The 19,025-nt window shown below is 36.3% G+C and overlaps 1 protein-coding gene and 1 long non-coding RNA gene across 4 annotated transcripts in view; one reads left to right on the top strand and one right to left on the bottom strand.

Annotated features, from left to right (window-relative positions):
* Window positions 1-19,025, bottom strand: part of LOC135842821 (uncharacterized) — a 72,596-nt gene that overhangs the window by 14,752 nt on the left and 38,819 nt on the right. The window lies entirely within an intron of this gene.
* Window positions 1,369-19,025, top strand: part of Nost (Nostrin) — a 47,007-nt gene continuing 29,350 nt past the window's right edge. The window contains exon 1 of one of the 2 annotated variants that reach the window (XM_065360458.1): window positions 1,369-3,127. In XM_065360458.1, the coding sequence (XP_065216530.1) occupies window positions 1,610-3,127 (1,518 nt within the window). In that variant the 5' untranslated portion in view covers window positions 1,369-1,609. The remainder of the gene's footprint in view (window positions 3,128-19,025) is intronic. The other variant, XM_065360457.1, reaches the window with a different exon arrangement.

Here is a 19,025-nt window from a genome sequence, read left to right as displayed (position 1 = left end):
TTTGGCCATTGTGGGCAAAGGGATGGGGTGAAGGAAATTTGTTGGCTCCAATATTTCTGTCAAAGGCTCCCAATAATGTTTCATCAAAATTTCAAAAATCCGAGGTCAGGGGCATTTCACTTATTTTACGCGGGAATACCGGTAGAGCACGTTATAAAATAACATCACAACTTGAAAGACTGTGATAAAAATTTGAGGTATGCGATTTGAGGAAAATAGAGTACAAAATTTCATGCTTCAAACCATCAAATATATCAAAAGAAATTCATCAGATACAGAAAAATTCCAAATTTTCAGACTCAGGTCCATCTTTATCGTCCTCAGAGAGAAATTCCAAAGTTTCAAAAATTGAAAAAGAATTTCTTATACTTACATAATTTATTTATTTTGCTTCGGGAGGTATAAATAGTTTTTTCATTCAAAAAGTGATAATCTTGAGATGGTATAATGAGAATAATGAACTAGAACAACTTTTGTAATTTATATTTATACGTAATGGTGGACATCGAAAAATTACCTGAACCTACCTCCAGAGAAAAAAATTATAATTTTGTTCAAAACATGGAATTAAAAAAAAAATTTTAACTGAGTTATTCCAATGAGAGGAAAGGTCAGGCATTGGCTTAAAAATTTTAAAATTTTTCCTACGTCTTTTCAAGTTTGTTTGACCATGATTTTTTGCCAGACTTCATCAAATTTTGGAAAAAAAATGAAAAATGACCCACTTTACTGTGCACATTTTTGAAGAATAAAGCCTCAGAGAGAAAAAATTGGAATTTCTGTTAAGACGTGAAATGAAAAAATTCAACTTTGAGTTCTTAGGTGGGGGGAGGGGCGAGGAAAGACCCGACATTGATCTAAAAAATTTGAAATTGGCTTTCAACGATTTCTAATTACCTACTTTTTCATGAAGAAATTGTGATAATTGGTTGATTAAGAATTTTTTGTTTTTCGGAGTTCAATTTTGTATCATTTTAAAATATTTTTTGAGCTGAGAGCTGAAAAATTCTAAATTTTCATGTCCAAACAGCCCAAAAAATAATTGTAAATTCCGTTTCTGTTAAAAAAAATTTCTCAGCTCACACGACTTGGGTTAAACTCTGATTAAGGTTATTTTCCTGATTGGCTTTTTTCTTCCAAAAACAACATTTGTTTCGAAAAAAAAAATCAAAAATGCATTAATCATAAAGCATTTTACATATTCTAATGAAGAAAACAATCAAGTCTCAAAAAAGTCATACACATCTAATTAACCCTACTCGCGTTGAAAACTCGAGCTTGCATCTTGGTGAAATCTTCTCACACAGACGCTCGCATTTGCGCGCCAGTGCGTTCAACACTAGAACGATGGTTAATTTTAGCAGGGACCACATTTGATGCGGGTACGGAAGATTAAGATGGCATATCTTCGTAGAACAGTTCGTCGAATATTTCTACTATCAAATTATAAATAGTACACGGCGCGTACTCGTCGTTTACGCGCGTTCGTATCTACAATTTTTACAAAACCCTTTTCCAAAATCTAGACGAAAAAAAATCGTAATCGTCGCGTCGAGAGAAAAAAAAATGCATTTTTGATCCGTTTAATATACCTATAGTCTCGATCGAAATGTCGGATAAACGATGGTGGAGTATACCGAGAATGTTCGTGTTTCCTTTATGGAATAGTGGTACTAATTCGGCTGTGGAAACTAATCACGTGAATAAAGTGAATGGCGACGAACGCTGTTCACCTGGTTCGGAAAAACTCTCACTGTCACATTCGCCGGCAGAAAGCTCGGACGATGACGAAGACATCGAGGAGTTTTTGGAAAAACAGCGCAACGCTCGACTCGGATGCAAAGATAATATTCAACAGGTATCGGTGAAATCGCGTAAATACTCGACTCCTCAGGCAGAAGAGGAGATTCCAGAAACCAAGAAAGTCCATCGTAGATCAAAACGTTTCAGTCGAAGTTCCTCGTCTAAGAGCAGCACAAGCACCAAGTATTCCTCGGCTGGAAAGACTTCAGACGTCGAGAACGAGAAAATCATCAAAGAAACCATCTACGAGGTAACCGGATCAGCTCCTCCTATAAGTTTTTCATTTTTCCAAGAGAATCCGCAAGCTGAATCCGAAGGCTGTGTTCAAATTAGCGATACGAATAACGACGAAACGTTCTATATAAATGCATCGTTGACAGACGATCCGATAAATCAGATCGATCAACGAGACAATCCGTCAAATAACGTTATTCCTATCGATGAACCTGGTAATTGGCCAGAGTCGTCGATACAACGGCGTGAAATCGAGTCACCCGAACATCTGAGCGCCACCGCCAGCGCCAGCGGTTCTTCCAGCAAAGAAAGACATGTTACTAAATTAACAATCTTATTAAGCCCTGCTCGGAACGCGGATCCGGTCGAAAATGGCGAAGAAATACGTTCAGAATGCGGAAACGACGACGATACGCCGGATTGTTTGTATTCGGTAATCGATAAGAACACCAAGAGCCGGGTGTCCGCGTCGTCACCGGAACCAGAGATGTTTCTCGAAGACCCTTTGAACAATCCGGATTACGCCGAACTCAGCGAATTTCACTCCAAACCTCCAGCTGATGAGGTAACCAGCATGGAGTATTGTCAGCACAGAGCCAAGTTTAAAACACGTTTTCGAAAGCTCAGTCTGAGACGTAAACGACGAACATCGACTCAGCCAACTTTGAAGAAAATGAATCTCAATATCAACCGAGCCTGGAAATCGATTCGAGGCTGGTGGCACGAAGAAAAATCCAAACTCGGCCACATTCGTTCCAGAAGTTTTGGCAGAGATGATCCCAAAAGTGGCAGCAGTATTAGTTCGTGCAGTGATAAATCATTCTACGCGTCTATTCGGCACCTAGATCTTCCGGAAGAGAAACATTTCACCCCTAATCAACTGGATGAAGACGGATATTGCACACTGGAGCTCAAAACAGACCGAGATCTCGCTTCGGAGACTGATAAAATGGTAGATTCCGATCATAGACCAGACTGCGACGCTATATCCGAATTTAGCCCAGTTCGAAGGCGTAGCAAAGCCCCTCTTCCGCCACCTCTACGAATGTCCACAGTGAACGCATTCCGAAAAAGCAGATACACCGTTCAAGTGAGTCGATTCAAGTACAACTTTTCATTCACCGATAGGGCTAGCAGGGGAAGGGGAAGGGTGGAAAATTTCAAATTCTCGACGCGAGTATTACGTAGGTAATACACATAGGAGAGAATTACAACTAAATACGGTGTTTTTTTAACGACCAAAGCCAAAACAAATTTTTTAACCGAGTTTTTGAAACGGTGCCAGTGTCTGAACCGTTATAAATAAAAGTCTGCTTCGTTTGATTACATTATTACGTTCATCAACGACTCAACGTACGTTAAATATGTAATACATTTATTCGCATTACATATACCTCTACATTTCTCTGTATGGGCAGGTAGAAGGCAGGGGACAAGTACATACGATGAGTAGGTACTACACATTACATTGACCATTTGTACACACTCTTGGTACTTTTTATTGATTCGAATTCATTTTACTACTTTCTAAACACTATCAACACAATGTTTTCGCTACTGTATCTATACGTACTCGACTTTTCTATGTCATCATTGACCTATTAAAAATGGAAAAAATCTTACCTATGTACATGAGGGCCGTACAAAAATCACCCACTTACCCGCATATATGACGTTAAAAAGGAATCCATCTCTTTGGAAAATGAAATGATACACCCCTCCCTCCCACATCATCGGTATTGCTACAAACTACAAAGTATCGTAAAAGGTATAGACATAGGCTACCGAAAAAAAGAGAAAAAAAATCAACGAATCGACTCGCAACGGTTTCATTAGCGAATAACAGAATTTTTAAATTTCTCTTCCAAACATATGAGAACCGGTTCACGCGGCGAATGTTGACGCGCTCGTGTAATTAAGGTATTTTGCTTCGAATTTTAGCCCAGCCAAAGCAAACGCGTCCCAGCTCTCTGTCCATTACATCCATCCGACCAACCAGTGAAATAAATTACTTTCGGTTTTTCCTCGCGGCTGTAAGTATGGGTAACTAAAAATTCACCAGAATAAAAAGACAGACTGGGAAAGAAAGGGGGGTGAGGGGAGGCAGAGAGTGGTATACTTCCGAATATTTCCAACTTCTTTCGCCGAATCGTTTTCGTATCGCATTCGGGTCGAATTCGATATCGTGATGGACGAGTTTATTGCTATCCGATTATTTGCGCGATGGAAGTGGTCTTTTATTAGGGAAAGGTTCCGGTGCCCTTGCTGTACGTAGAAGTGAGTGCACAACTGACACGAATCTGGTGTTTTGGAAGTGTGGAAGATTTTGTGCGATGGAGTGGAATCGTGAATGGTTTTATTGAGAGGTTTCTAGTGTGATTTGTACGAAATTTATACCGAGTAAGATGGTGGATTTTATTGCTGAGGTTGTCAGAGAAGCAGAAGCATTTGAGAGGTTGTATTGAAAAAGTAACCAACTTAGAAATTCCAACTCACGTCAACGCTTTCAAAAAACCAACAAACGGATCGAAAAAATGAGCTAATGCTCGAACTCAGCGCCTTCAAGCTAATAAGTAACAATCATATGTCACTTCTGTTTTTAAAAGTTTCTAAATTTCGACCAAAATTGCAGGCTTTTTGTACTCCTCACAAAGAAGGTATAGGTATCTCAACCAATCGAAAAATACTTGGATCAAACATAGAGAAATTGAAAGAAAATCCAAAAATTCATGAACACCTCAAATTTCAAATGCAGAATTGCATATTTCATTTTTGGAAAATTTCTGAAATTCAAAGATTCATTTTCCATGAAAAACTTGACATTAATTTGATCAAGTAAATTATAAAAAAATCTGAAGTTTGCTTAAAATCCTACTTCCGACTTCCTAAATAGTGGGTTTGAGCTCTTCTGGAGCCTCCAGCAGATTTCAAAATTGTCTGGTTTTGGGGGGGGGAAGGAGGGAAAATGGAATTTTTATAGCATCAGCGAACTTGAATCACTTAATCATTTTTGTGACAATTTTCATCAATTATTTAGGCACAAAGATTCAAAAATCGTTTCTGCAAGATCAAATCCAAATTATCGATTTTTTTTTCAAAAACTGAAAAATCCAAAATTCCACAAGAGACTTTAGAAATTTGAAGTGAAAACTAAAATTTTTTGGTAAATGCGTTCAAAAAAAACTACAAATTTACCAATTTTTTTAAAAATAAAATCACAGCAGAAAATTTAACAGTTGAATTGGCAGAAATGAATTTTAAAAATTTGCGCAAAAATTGATCAAAGGAGTCAGAAAACGGTTATATCCGCGTTTTTAAACGCTGAATTTCATTTCTGTGCTATTTACTGCAATTTTTCTAAAACAGGAAATCCTAAATTTCTGGAGAAATTTGAAAACTTGTTTTTTTCACTTTTTCTGGAACATCTTACCAAAGAGGTCAAAAATTCACTTTTGATCTCGCACCTCTGGAATTTTGCAGTAAACAACTAAAACGATCGAGAGGGTGCCCAATAAGCACCGATCAAAATTAGAGGTGCCAAAGTTCGTTTTTGGTCTTTCCAGAGTCCAGAGAGCGATTTGAGATTTCCGGAGAAATTTAAAAAACTCGCTGGAGATTCCAAAAACGGTCAAATTGCGATTTTTTTCGAGCCAGGAGATCGTATAGACGTACTGGACGATATTTTGCCGGAAACTCTGCCCATTATAATATACGATCTTAATTTTTTCACAATCTGGAATTTAAGTACAAATTGGTCAAAAATTTGCTTTTAAATTCGCACCCCTAGAATTTCGCGGTAATAACCTGAAACGACCGAGAGGGCACCCAGCACGTGCTTAGGTTCATTTTTGACCTTTCCAGAGTAATTTGAAGTTTCCAGCAAAAATTGAAAAAATTGCTGAAGGCTCCAGAATGGCCCAAATTTAGTATGTAACTGTTGATGCGTGCGAGTTTAATTGAAGGGATTATTTGGATTGGTTCACTTCGTTCAAAAAAAATTTATATTCCATGAAAAAGTTGAAAAATTATCTTGAAAAAAGATTTTTTCAATTTTTTAATTTTCAAAAATTTGCCAAAAATCCAAAAATGAATTTGAGCGCTTGAAATTCTGAGTACGGAGGTCTTGAGACATTCTCTTTTGATCTAGCTTGGTTTCGTTCAAAGCGGAAGGTTACAGTTCAAAAGGTTCCCTCGTTGAGCATTTTCAATTCGCTGAATTCAAAGTACCTTACGTTTTTTTTTTTTCATTGAATGAATTTTCCATGTTCATATTATTATATTTAAGGGGTTTGTTTAAAAAATACCCATATCAAAAAAATCAAATTGTGTAGGAGACCAAAGTACTCGTAACATACCTACTCCACTTCAATCAGATATTTGGTGGTGAAAATTTGATTTTAGGACATCAGATAGTTCATTAAAGGTCGACGTTTAGGAAATGTAAAAAAAAAAAAAAATGGAATTTTCACTATAAAAATGTTGACTATGGCGGGGTTTCAAAAAAATTGTAAATTTTCGATATTGATAATTTTTAAACGAATCCCTCTTTTACTTGGCCATCTAATTCAGGTCAGGCTGAAAAATGTTTTTAACAAGTCCCTAAAAAAATGTTGAGACACAGATTTGAAGCTGAGGGTAATTTAGTGACCTATTTCAATTCAGTTTTTTTTTTTTTTTTTTTCAAAATAAGTACACAAAATTTTGAACGAATGGGAATCATGTACTTTCAAAAACATGAGCTTTCTGAATGTTGGAAATTTTAATTTTTATGTACCTATATTAAGTCATTTCGAGCAACAATGCAGGAAATAAAAATTATATAGAAATGTATTTTTTGCTTTCAAACAAAGCAACTCTCCGGCCAATCTATGTCACAATGTCAGCTTAGTTCACAATTTCGTAATATTTTCTAATAAAACATCGTCTTTATCCATCATAATATCCCATTATGATGGAAAAACTCATCTAAATTTACGACCAAAACTAAACGACTAATTTGAGACGCACTCCTCCACAATGTCACAAGTCGTAATCTTCGTCATCATTACACTATATATGTAACGATAATACCACCCATTGAAACGAGAAAAAAAAACCATTAAAGCAAATAATAATTACTCTCCATCTTATAATACATAAACGTTCGAAGAAGAAAAAAAAAAGTCATTGCGTAGTCACCAAACCACGCCACACAGCACACAGCCACATAGTGTAGCCGCAGATCTATCATCTTCATAATTCCATCATCGAAATTAGGTACCTCCCTGGTGTGGAAATCGATCGTGACCTGATCAACGTCTACGTCGGAGGCGCTTAATCAACCCGTAAGAAATATCCACGACTCACAGACAGATAGGTTAATAACTCAATCACCTGTACGGTTGTCGTACGCAGGTACCTAGAGTCAGACGTCGATTTACATAACCGAGTCTCTCGGCATCAATATTCCAATCATAGACCATAAGATGGTAATGGAAACCTATAGAAGCCAACAAATCGAACAATCGTCCTACCTACAGTTAAAGTCAGACGACTCTATAAGCTTTAAAGAGAAAAAAATCACTCTCTGTACCACGTCTACCGATTGAAACAATAACTACAGACACGTAGGTACAAACCGCAATCATCAGATACGGTAGTCACGATTCTAGCTTAACCGTTAACACGTTTCGTTAAATAGCGAATAATTCCGGGTTAAATATTTCAAAGACTTCGTACATATATGCGTGACTTTTGGCAATCAAATGGATTGGGGGACTCTTGCTTGACCCGACATCCTTAGATAGGTAAATATTTCGCAAACGTGCTCATAACGCCTACAGTTCCAGTGATCTTAATAAAAAATCTGTAAGAAATTCGCTCGATGTAATAGGTAGTTTTTCAGTTTATGTAACCTGAGTTTGGGAGTACAATTCATGACTTTCCAGAAAAATTAAAAATTTTGTGATTCGAGTCGTCATCTTCAACTTTAGGTTCTGGATGGATCTATCTCAATTAGTTCAAATCAAAGGAATGACAGCAGTCTAGAAACCACCCATCTGTTTATTTGGAAAAAATGCAGACTGTCTAAGGTTAGGATGGGCTTATAAAAATTACAGCAAGAGTACATAATCTATGATGGATCCTGTAGTCCTAAAAACTCTACCTCGTTTCACGGTCAAAACACCACTTTGAAAAGTATTCTCCCTCGTTGAACTTTCATTCCATTGGGAGTTCTTCACTCGATACCTACAGAGTTAAACCAGCACATCACATGCCATAATAATATTAAGATAGGTGTACCATCAAAGCAACTTGTCAGTACCTCGTATACTAGTATATTGTTTACTTCTTGAAGCGTTTTCTCAGACTATTAACTTGTTTGGATTTTCTACTAAGACGCGACGGCAAAATACTCGTATTCAAATAAGTGAAGCGATCATTAAGAATTCTTTCAACGTGCCGAAACCTCATTTATAAGATGGGCATGCCAACAATAGCCGAAGATGCTGTCACAATGAACGCGTAAAGACTTAATTTACGATATCGACATTCTTTCAGGTTACATATTGAAAATTGGTGGCGATTTCAAAAAAGAAAAAAGAAAAGAAACGAGGTCACCTCATGATGAGCTGCTAGTGCTACCAATAATATAAGCTAGAAACTTGTTGAAACGACACGTTGGAATTAATTACGTATTAATGGGTAGATATCTTATTCTATATACCTATTCGAAGGACGTAAAGGAATTGTATTCTGTCGAGTTGTTTGTATTCAAATGATAGCAGATATTTTCAAAATAATCTGGACGCGATATCATCAGCAGCGTGTGAGAAATTTCATTGTACTGAGTAAACTTCCTTTCTCGAATGATAGGCAAGTCTGTATAATATGTAGTAAGTCTCAGTCTGCAACAGTACCTACCTAACTCTATCACATCAAAATCTCTACTCTTCTGTATAGTATGTACAATTGATTAATATAATTCTTAATATATTCACGATTTCACCGCTTAGGTACATCCGAATTAACGTGTTCGAGATTCGATTGTTCTAATACGGAAATATTTAATCGCGGTGAGAGCGACCAACCAAATACGATTGCAAATGGTCCAGTCCTGCAGACAGCGATGCTGCTGGTTCAATTTGAGACCATGAGATGGCAAATTATAATAATGTACATTTTGCCATACATTTTTTACACTGGTACACATAATGCATAAGGTATAATATGTATTTTGGATCCGAAACCGAATATGTATAACCTTGTAAACGTCATGTGACAGAGCGAAAAAATTTACTCATATAACTAATTGAAAAACATGTTTTGAAATTTTCGTAATTAAACGATTAACGTCGTTGAATGCGAGACGAACAAAGTAACGTTGCTATATATGCGAATTTTTCAACGCTCTTTATGTAAATTCGTCGCATGAAAGCCAGACGTGTTTGAAATTAGTTTGACGAGAGTGTGTGATATTTTGGTTAACATATGTTCGGGCGAAATTTCATCTCAGATGCGATAATATTTCACGATGAGAGAAGGGTGAAGAGCACTTGGCAAATATTCGACGAATGTCGGTATATATTCTTTCTGTATGATTGGATTGATATCGTGAAATTCATATTCCACCTTGGCAGATGAATCGAATTAAAACGTTTAAGATATTGGTACAGAATTTTGGTTGGATCATATGAAATATACCTATGAACAATAATTAAGGCAACCACTGATGGAATCAATTCGGAGAGACGTCTGCAAAAGTGCGAAGTAACTAACCATATACCTATCAAAATGTTATAAGTAGTTGAAAGCTGCAGAAGAATACGAAAAAAAACTTCACCGAGTCACCGATCATTGTTTTGTATGTTGAAGTCTTAATCACTTTTTTCAACAGTTGGTCTGTCCTTTAAACCACGCTCTGCTACCATTTTGCAAACGCTGAGGTTTCAATATCACAGACATCATATTAAAGTTTGAAAAAGAAAATGTAATTTTGGAAATTTTTTTAAAATAAAAGATACCCAAATTTTTACTTAATAACCCCTCCTACTTAAGCTGCCAGAAAAACAGCCAGATCAATGACCTTAAAAGGCTAGACATGCATGCAAACAACCTTAGAAGGCCAAACAGACAGACAGACAGACGACCTTGGAAAGCTAGAAAGACAGGTCAATGAACTTAAGGGGACACACAAGCAGACAGACTACCTTGGGGAGCCAGACAGACGACCTTGAGAAGCTAGACAGGTAGGTCAGTGACCCTTAGAGGACAATTATTACATGGGCCAATGACCTTAAGAGGCCAGAAAGCATGTCAGATCAATGATCCAGACGGACAGACAGACAACTTTGGAAAGCCAGACACACGGGTCAATGACCTTAAGTGGACACACAATTGGACAAACTACGTCGACTGCTACATAAGCGGCAACTAGCAACCAGCAACTGGCAACTTGGCAACCAAATCAAAAAATTTTAATTTGGTTGCCAATTCCAGCCAATAACCGAGCAACTTACTTATCATTTTTTTTCCACTGTCGCAAAGTTGCTTATAGTTGCTGGTTGCCAGTTGCTGTTTATGTAGCAGTGCACTACATTGAGAAGCTGGCCAGGCATGTAAGTGATCTTGAGAGTTCAATCACAAGGGTCAATGATATTAAGATGCCAGCAAGATGATCAGATCAATGACCTTAAGAGGCTAGACAGGCAATCAACGGCCTTGGGGGGGCCAGACAGGCATACAGACGACCCACTTGACAAGAGATTTGCCGTTTAAGCCAAAATGCCGGTTGATTTTTGTAAATTTGCCGTTTAATAGGCGCGCAAAAATGACAGTAAATTTGCCGTAGAAAAAACGCCGGTAAGAAACAACTACTTTTTATAAAAACAGCCATTTAAACAGCCGTTTTTGACCAGTGAATGGCAGAATTTTTTATTTGCCGAACTGCTGGTAGTGCTGGTTCTTGCTAGTGAAAAGTCGCCAGCTCAAATTGGCTACTTTATTAAAAACAGTTGTTTTAATCAGCTGTTTTTTATTCGCCGATTATAGTGCACATGCACAATGGGTATTTGCAACTTCTTTTTAAAAAATTGAATAACAGTAAGAAGTGTGGTACATGTATACCGCTTGAAAACAGATTATATTCACCTTGAAATGATAGCTGCATGGTTAGGGCAATGCATTGTTGAGCGGGAGTCCTGGGTTCGATTCCCGCTCAGGCTAGAAATTTTTTATACCTAGATTTCAGGTTTTTATCCGGAGATTTAATGCATTAGGTATTTAAAAAGCTGTTTTAAACAGCTGATTTTTCACTGGCGTTTTTTTAACGGCAAATTTATTGTTATTTTTGAGCCGGCTTTTTCACCGGCTTTTTTTATCAGCGAATCTATTGTCAAGTGGGGACCTTTAGAAGCCATAATGACGGGCCAATGACCTTCAGATGCCAGAAAAGCAAGCTGATGCGACAACCTTGAAAATCTAGACACGTAGTCAGTGTTTATCTCAGGGTTTTCCAAGTTCGGGAGAGAAATTGAATTTCATATTCTTGTGTGGAATTTGTGAAATAATCTCATCAGGAATGCCCTCAGCTTCACTGGGTTTGAATCCAAAAGAAGTCAGAGTGTTGTTTAATTTGAGTTCAATTTCCTCATTGCCATCCAAGGTGGGAATGCTGAAGATTGTAATTTGAATTAGTTTCAACTCAAATTTTGTCGCCTATAGGCTATACTTCTCATCGTTCATTCAACTGACGAAGATTGGGGGTTGTATGCACTGGTATGCGCTACTGTAATGTGATGTGACTCAAGTAGATCATGGTCTGATATGAATTGACATCCATTGTCGGTGATAACTTTTCAAATTCAACCTTTGGAACTTTTGATATCCTTGATGACAATTTCCATTTTTAAACAGACTGACTCTTTCTTGGTGTTGTAAAGAGTCCTTATCCATGTGCAATTTGTAAATGTCCTTCACGACTAATAGGTATTTAGGATCATACACATTGGCTGGTAGAGGTCCGAATAGGTCGACGAGTTGATGACCTTGAGATGTCAGACAAGCAGACAGACAAACTCTGAAGTCCAGACAGGCAGACAGTGTCGGTAACTAAAAAACTTTTAAAAAAGTAACCAAAAAAGAAACTCATAGAACGTGTGCAAAAAAATCACAAAAAAATTTCAATAAAAAATGTAAAAAAAACTATTTTGTAACTTTTTGAAACTTTTAGCAAAAATGAGACTTTGCAATTGGCAAAATAGCAAACATTTTTAGCAGTTTTTAGTCTACAAAAAAAGTAAAACTTTTAGCGATTCTGGGAAAACGAGAATTTTTCCAATTTTTGGAGAAGAGCAGGATTTTTTAGGCATTTCTGATTTCAAAAAAAGTGAGAATTGTCGAATTTTTTGCCAAAAATAAAACATGAAAATTTTTGTAGATATTTCTGACAAATACAAAAAATGAGTCTTTTTAAAAATGAATGACTTACGAACGATTTGTTCAACAACGACAATCTCAACCACGATTCGTAAGGAGAATCCCAATTTTCTCATTACCATAGCGTGTAATATTGTATTCACCGCAACAAATGGATATTCTTCAAAGTTCAAAGAATGGACGATCTTGTTAGAGAATTGATTATGAAAAATCATACAACTGTGCAAACGGCAAACAGAAGGGATAAAACATTCCCAACCTCAACCACGTTGCGATTCGATTAACGATGAGAATGACCTCTAAACTCGCAATGTTTGCACACAATAATATACGTAAAATCGGAAATCCAGGCATTTTCATTCAGAATTTCTTTCCCTACCTACGTGTTGAACATACTTATTCTCAGAATAATTTTAATACTTGCGTTTCGTTGTTCAGAACAGTTGGTCGTCGTGCTATCGAACCCGTGGTTTATCTTTCCCATGCCTATTACACGAGTCAGATTCGCAGTTTTCAATTACGAACGTGATGTCAATTAATTTTTATAATTTGTAGTTAAGCGAGAAGTCACGAGAAAAGCCAAAGTAGTCGAACTCAGCCCTTTTTTTCGTGAAAGCTGTTTCTTATTACACCTACTTACCCATGTATACTCGTATTTTTAGTCAAATTCTCTTCTCTATTTAGAATATTTACCAGAGAAAAAAAAAGCCCGCGTAAATTTAAACCATGCAACAATAAAAATTATCGGTAATTTCATCGTTAACCTTTTGGCCTCGACAGAGAAGAAGATTCGACGACGTGATAATAATCACAATGCGACGATTAAGATATACTCGTACTTTACTCAGCATGGTCGTAAGGATTCGAAAATGTCATCGCGTTAGCACCGTTATCATAGTATATGCGGTATGGATTTTCTTAAATAGTTAGTCCCAAGTATAACGGAAACCGGACCAAAAAAAGCCTAGATTTAATCAATTTCTCGGGCACCGTTACAGAGCACGATGCTTGACCATCGTCGTGTCGACCGGCTCGTCATATTGGATGACGAAGAATCGATAATTATGGACAAATGACCGAGCATTAAATCTTTCTTCATTTTAGTTTTTTTTTCAATTTCCTCTTCGAGTTTATGGAACCTATTTCGGTAAAGCCTACGGACACTCTTTTGGATTTTTTTCACCCAGTCTCTAATAGGATTACATTGCCGGTGTTTCGCGATGGCGCTGGATGCTGGCTAGCGTGTTTATTCTTATGTAATGCAAACAACGAGGAGGTCGATTTACCATTTTGGTCAAGTGTAGGATGAGTATTTGGAATGCGACTTGCCGCCGGACTTGGCGACGAGCGCCATCGACAAACGAGTTTACCACCGGGGTTCGGCTACGCGGTATTAATTGGTATTAAAAATCGACCTTGAATAAGGTTGCAAGGCACCGCTCGCGAACCTGTTCGCGTTCTAATGTACATACGCACGAGTGTGGCCCTTTTTTTTCGGCACATTCACCTTTTTGTCGTCAATTTCAGGCGATAGTTGCGGAATTGACGAGCGTGTAGAATTAAAGAGGAGTGTTAAATGTTGATCGTTGAACTTTATTTGAGCAATGATGGGAGGAATATGCGCCATCTCTGCCCACCTTGTCTTCTACATTATAAAGCAAAGTAATCGAAATACGTATTGAAATGATCTCTGACCTCTGACTCTACAGAACACCACAATTATTAATGAAAACAAAAATTTTAGAAAGGGAAGACAAAATGTAGGTACATGAAATGCTTTGTTCTTAAATCATGGTGCCAAATGAGTTTTTGGAAAGCGAGTTTTTGGGAGGACCTCTTGATGGTATGTACTTCGGGTTTTATGGATGAAGTTTAGGTAAGTACGTGTGTTGGAAAAGGGAGTTTAAGAAAATTAAGTAGGTATATCATACTCGTATATAAACTTCAAGGCTATGGTCGGAGTACGTATTATTCTTCAACTTTGCCCTTTAATGCCCTGGACTAATTTAATGGTTCTGACTTGACGACAATAAATCTTTCTTGAAAAATGCTCATGCAGAGATAAAATTTGCCGAAAAATATAAAGAGTGAGTACTTATCGTGTACGAGTATACTTCCAATTTTGAAAAAAATCACATTTTAAAATTCGAAATTCAAGTTCGCATCAAGTAACAAAAGAACAAGGAGATAAAAACTGATGACTGATGAGCATCAAAAAAAAAATGAAAAGTTGATTTTTTGAAAATTGAAAGTACTCGTAAATTCTTATGCAATAAAGAACTGCTTGAAACTTTTTTCATTTTTTTTTTCAATTCACAATCATTTAAAAAAACGAGAAAAAAATTATCAGAAATTGAAATGGTTTTAGTTTTCTTGCATTTTTTAGATATCTTACTTATGTACCTAATTGTTAGAATTTTGGAAGCTCAAATTTTAGACTGAAATTTTTCGGAGTAGAAAATTAAAACCATGGATAGATTAGATACGTCCACTTTTTTCCGATCAACCTACATGAATTTCAGGCAAGATCACTAATCTCCCCCCCCCCCCCCATCTCCTCCAAGAATATCTTAGAACAAATTCTACAGTTGTTTGGTATTTTGATTTAGTTTAACGTTTGAACAAGGAAAACTAAGCGTGAATGACCTTGACCTAAAAATTTATATTCGTACAAATTTTAAAGACTGGCTGCCGGCAGGCAGGTGAAAATGGTGGAAAATTTTTAAAATAGGAATCGTCCAAAACGAAGTTAAAAGTTCTGCAACATTAAACATGTTCAGAAACCAGCCTTATAGACGAATTTGGGGAGGAAAAATGCGAATTTTCAACAGTTTTTTTTATCTTGAAGCAACTTAAAATTCACGACTCTCCTGTCACCCCCTCTCACCCCTCTAAATTCACCTGGATGGCTGAAATTTGATTTGTAGCCAAATTCCGAAGGTGTTTCAATAGGTCGCTCGTTCCAAAAATCTGAACTCAAAAAAATTCCAACTGGGGGATTTTTTTAGATGTAAGGAATTTGCATCTGATTGACATATTATCGAGAATCAAGGTATTTATAATAAATCGAAAAAATTAAAAAGGATGACCTTTGATAAATTTTGGATGACCAAATTTTCACTTTTAGACGACCTATTTTAGGGTGATTTTTACAGAATTTTCCGCGCTGATCACTGAAAAAATGATGAAAAAATTTCATCACGTCAGAATTTTTCACATTTTTGGAGTTGATGACACTATTATCACTGAAATTCTATCGATTTATGGTAACTTTCAAGTTATTTCTATGATAATTTTAGGTTTTTGTTGACTATTCTTTATGTAATTTTTTCGAGATTTCATTTCAGTATTTCTGTTGTTTTTTTCGCAATTTTGCAAAAAAAATTTCAAAACTGAGCATTTTTTGCGATATTTAGCTCAATTTTTTACAATTTTTCATCAATTTTCACCTACATAATTTAAACAATTTTTGTGGCATTTCAAAAAATTTGCTAGCAATTTTTACAATATTTTGATCAGTGCTATGCTAATTTTTTCGCTAGTTTATGGTAATTTTCAGTAACTGAGAGATCAATTCAACAATAATTTTTTATAATAACTCCCGCATTTTTGACAAATCATCGGGCTGATCGGGCGACGCTGTAGAGTTCCTCCCTCTCTCACCGAAACGTGTATAAATCGTATGAGGCTGTCTTTGACTTCGGCATTGTCGGCGGTGCTGGCAATGCCCTTTTCGCAAAAACTACGCATTTATTCAAAAAAATGAAAAAATAGTTTTTTGAAAAATTTTTCAACGATTTTTCAAAATATGTAAGTAAAGAACGATTTTAGTACGATTAAAATTCGCAAAATTGTAAACACCTTGTTTTTTGTCATTTTGGTAAAATTGTTGTTCGAGTTAGACTCAAAGTTGAAAAAAGATTGACTGAACTGATTTTCATGAAATTTTAAACGTAGCATCTACTCCGTTATAAGTCAAGATCCAATGGTAAAAAAATTCCAAAATTTTGAAAAGTGACCTGGCACCTCCCTGTTTTAGGCCCCAAAAATTTTCGAAATTGACTTAAAATATTAAAAGGCATTTTTTCATCGCATTGATAATCATACAAAAATTGAGCTTTATAGCTCAATTACATCAAGCTTGAGCTGCGTTCAAAAATGCTGAAAATGGCTAATTTTGAGATAGCTACTTACCTAACGCGATGTTCACAGGAAAATTTGGATGGAATTATAAATTTTATAGAGAAAAATTGCAAATTGAGGAGGATGCATTCACACGTTCCTTGCTAAGAAATAGGAAATATTAGTATCATTCCATTTATAAAAAATAAGATTTTAAAATGGCGAAAAATGCACCCTTCTCAAGTTACAATTATTTTTCTTCATGATATAATTCCATCCAAATTTTCCTGTGAACATCGGTTCGTAATAAGGAGAAACGGTTTTTAATTTTAGATATCAGTCGTATTACAGAATAAAATATGTATTGGGTTGGATTTGCATTGCTAGATTCACTTTTCACTCAAAAATATTTTCCTTGAAAACCGTAAGGAGGAGGAGGAGGGGGGGGGTTTCTAATGGATCATTCAATTTTAAGAATACGTATTTGATCAATTTTTGATCACTTTGACGACCTGGTGGAGTGACTTTGAAAATCACCACCTCGTGGTGAGCATTACGTAGGAAGAAGAAGGGATGAAACCTCCCCAAAAAATTATGTTTTTCATTTTTTTTTTCGATACCTCACATTCTTGAATTATTGAGAACTTTGATCAGAGAACATAGCCGGATAAAATATAGGTGATCCTGTCCTCCGAATTTGAACTAATTAGGTATCTACTTAAACTGGAAATTGATGTACCGAATTGACGATATTTTTCCTACGTAATTAGTGAATCTTGTCATTGTACTAGAAAGGCAGGGTATGCTAAACTGCCAAGATGGGACTTGCAACCCTATGATTTAGCAACTGTAATTTTCGTCCATTAACCTTTATTTTCGGGTTCAATACGCCTCCGTGCTCAAAACACAATCAATTCAACACGTCGTCGGTCGCATCGCGTCGCATCTTTCCAAGTATACACATATTAAATAAATAGATAGAGGGAATAAAATCAAGCGAATAAACATTAAACACCATTGTAATATAGGTCAACGTTTATTAACTCTTTTTAACTCGACTGCACAGTGCATATCGTACCTACGTACACCTCTCACAGTAGTACCTCTACCTCTACCTATAGAGCTATAGACCTCCTCGTGCATACAGTACATATCTCTATCCTCAACTCAATCGACGAATATTCGAATTTCCGTCCAGCAGCTGCAAACCAAAACCTTCAAAAGGGCATCATCCCGACAGCCGACACGACATCCCATATGCAAGAGGCTTTCCTGTATGAGTTTTCAAATCTTCTAACATTGTCAACGACATGTGACGTCACTTCCTCTCCCTATTGTTTCTCATAGGCTGGGATGGGTCCTGGGTCGCGTAATACTTCATGTATCTAATTATCGAGTAGTGTTCGTTTCGTGCTCGCACCTGTTTCGCGTTCGCTGTTTCGCTATTTCTTTTTTTCACCATTTCGTCTGCTGCGTGTACATTTTACTCGTAACTCGGTTTTACTCGTATTTCGTCATCATAGTGGCACCTCTACCTACATTGAGATGGGTATAAAAAGCTCAACCTGTTGAGAGTAAGACAGTAAGAGTATACACCTTTGGCTGCAGGTTTATTGTGTTTCTTTTATTGGTATCTTTTTTCACCTAATAAGTATACCCTAAAATTGCACCTGTCCCACATATCAAAAGTCACCTATAAGATGCCGTATATGGGATACTTATCCAATTCGGAAGATTCGACATACACGTGCATATATTTAATGATTAGTCGTTTAATACGCTTACGCATATTATACCTTACTCGTATGTATAGATTCGAGTACCTACCTAAACGATAATGAGTGTAAACTGTATACATGCCGGATAAACAATCGTCAATCCGGCCAAATTCACGTGATGTAATTACGAATTTACGAGGAACGCGAAGTAAAGAACGAAGTTCGAGGTGATGTGGGTTTTTTAAAAACAAATCGAGCACGTAAAAAAGCGTAATCAATTTAATCGTTTTTTTTCTTCTTCTTTTCGACGTGAAATATCATCATCTTTTGAAGAACCCATCTAATCATTCTGACAAATGAAGAGTTAATACAAACCTAAAAATGAAAAAAAAATAATAATTTTGCTCCATTTTCAATTTTTTAGGAAAAAAATCATTTATGCAGTTTAATCATTTTTTTTTTCAACTCAGGTGTTGATGAACTCAACTTTTTTTATATTCTACTTTTCTAAGAGTTGAAAAAAAAACCTGCCACCTGGGCGATTTTCGACAATTCCAAGCCAAAAAATATCCTGAGATTTTCAATTTGTCCAATTTTTAACCTGAAAGGAAAAAACACATACCATGAAGAAAGACGTAAGTTAGATTTAGGTAAATGATCCAGACTAGAAATTTGGAAAAAAAGAAGAAAATTCTCATTTTTATTAATCAAACAAAATTTTTGTTCATGAAA

The sequence above is a fragment of the Planococcus citri genome, chromosome 4 (assembly GCF_950023065.1).
Source record: "Planococcus citri chromosome 4, ihPlaCitr1.1, whole genome shotgun sequence".
Lineage (NCBI taxonomy): Eukaryota > Metazoa > Arthropoda > Insecta > Hemiptera > Pseudococcidae > Planococcus > Planococcus citri.
This window is presented reverse-complemented; position numbering and strand designations above follow the sequence as displayed.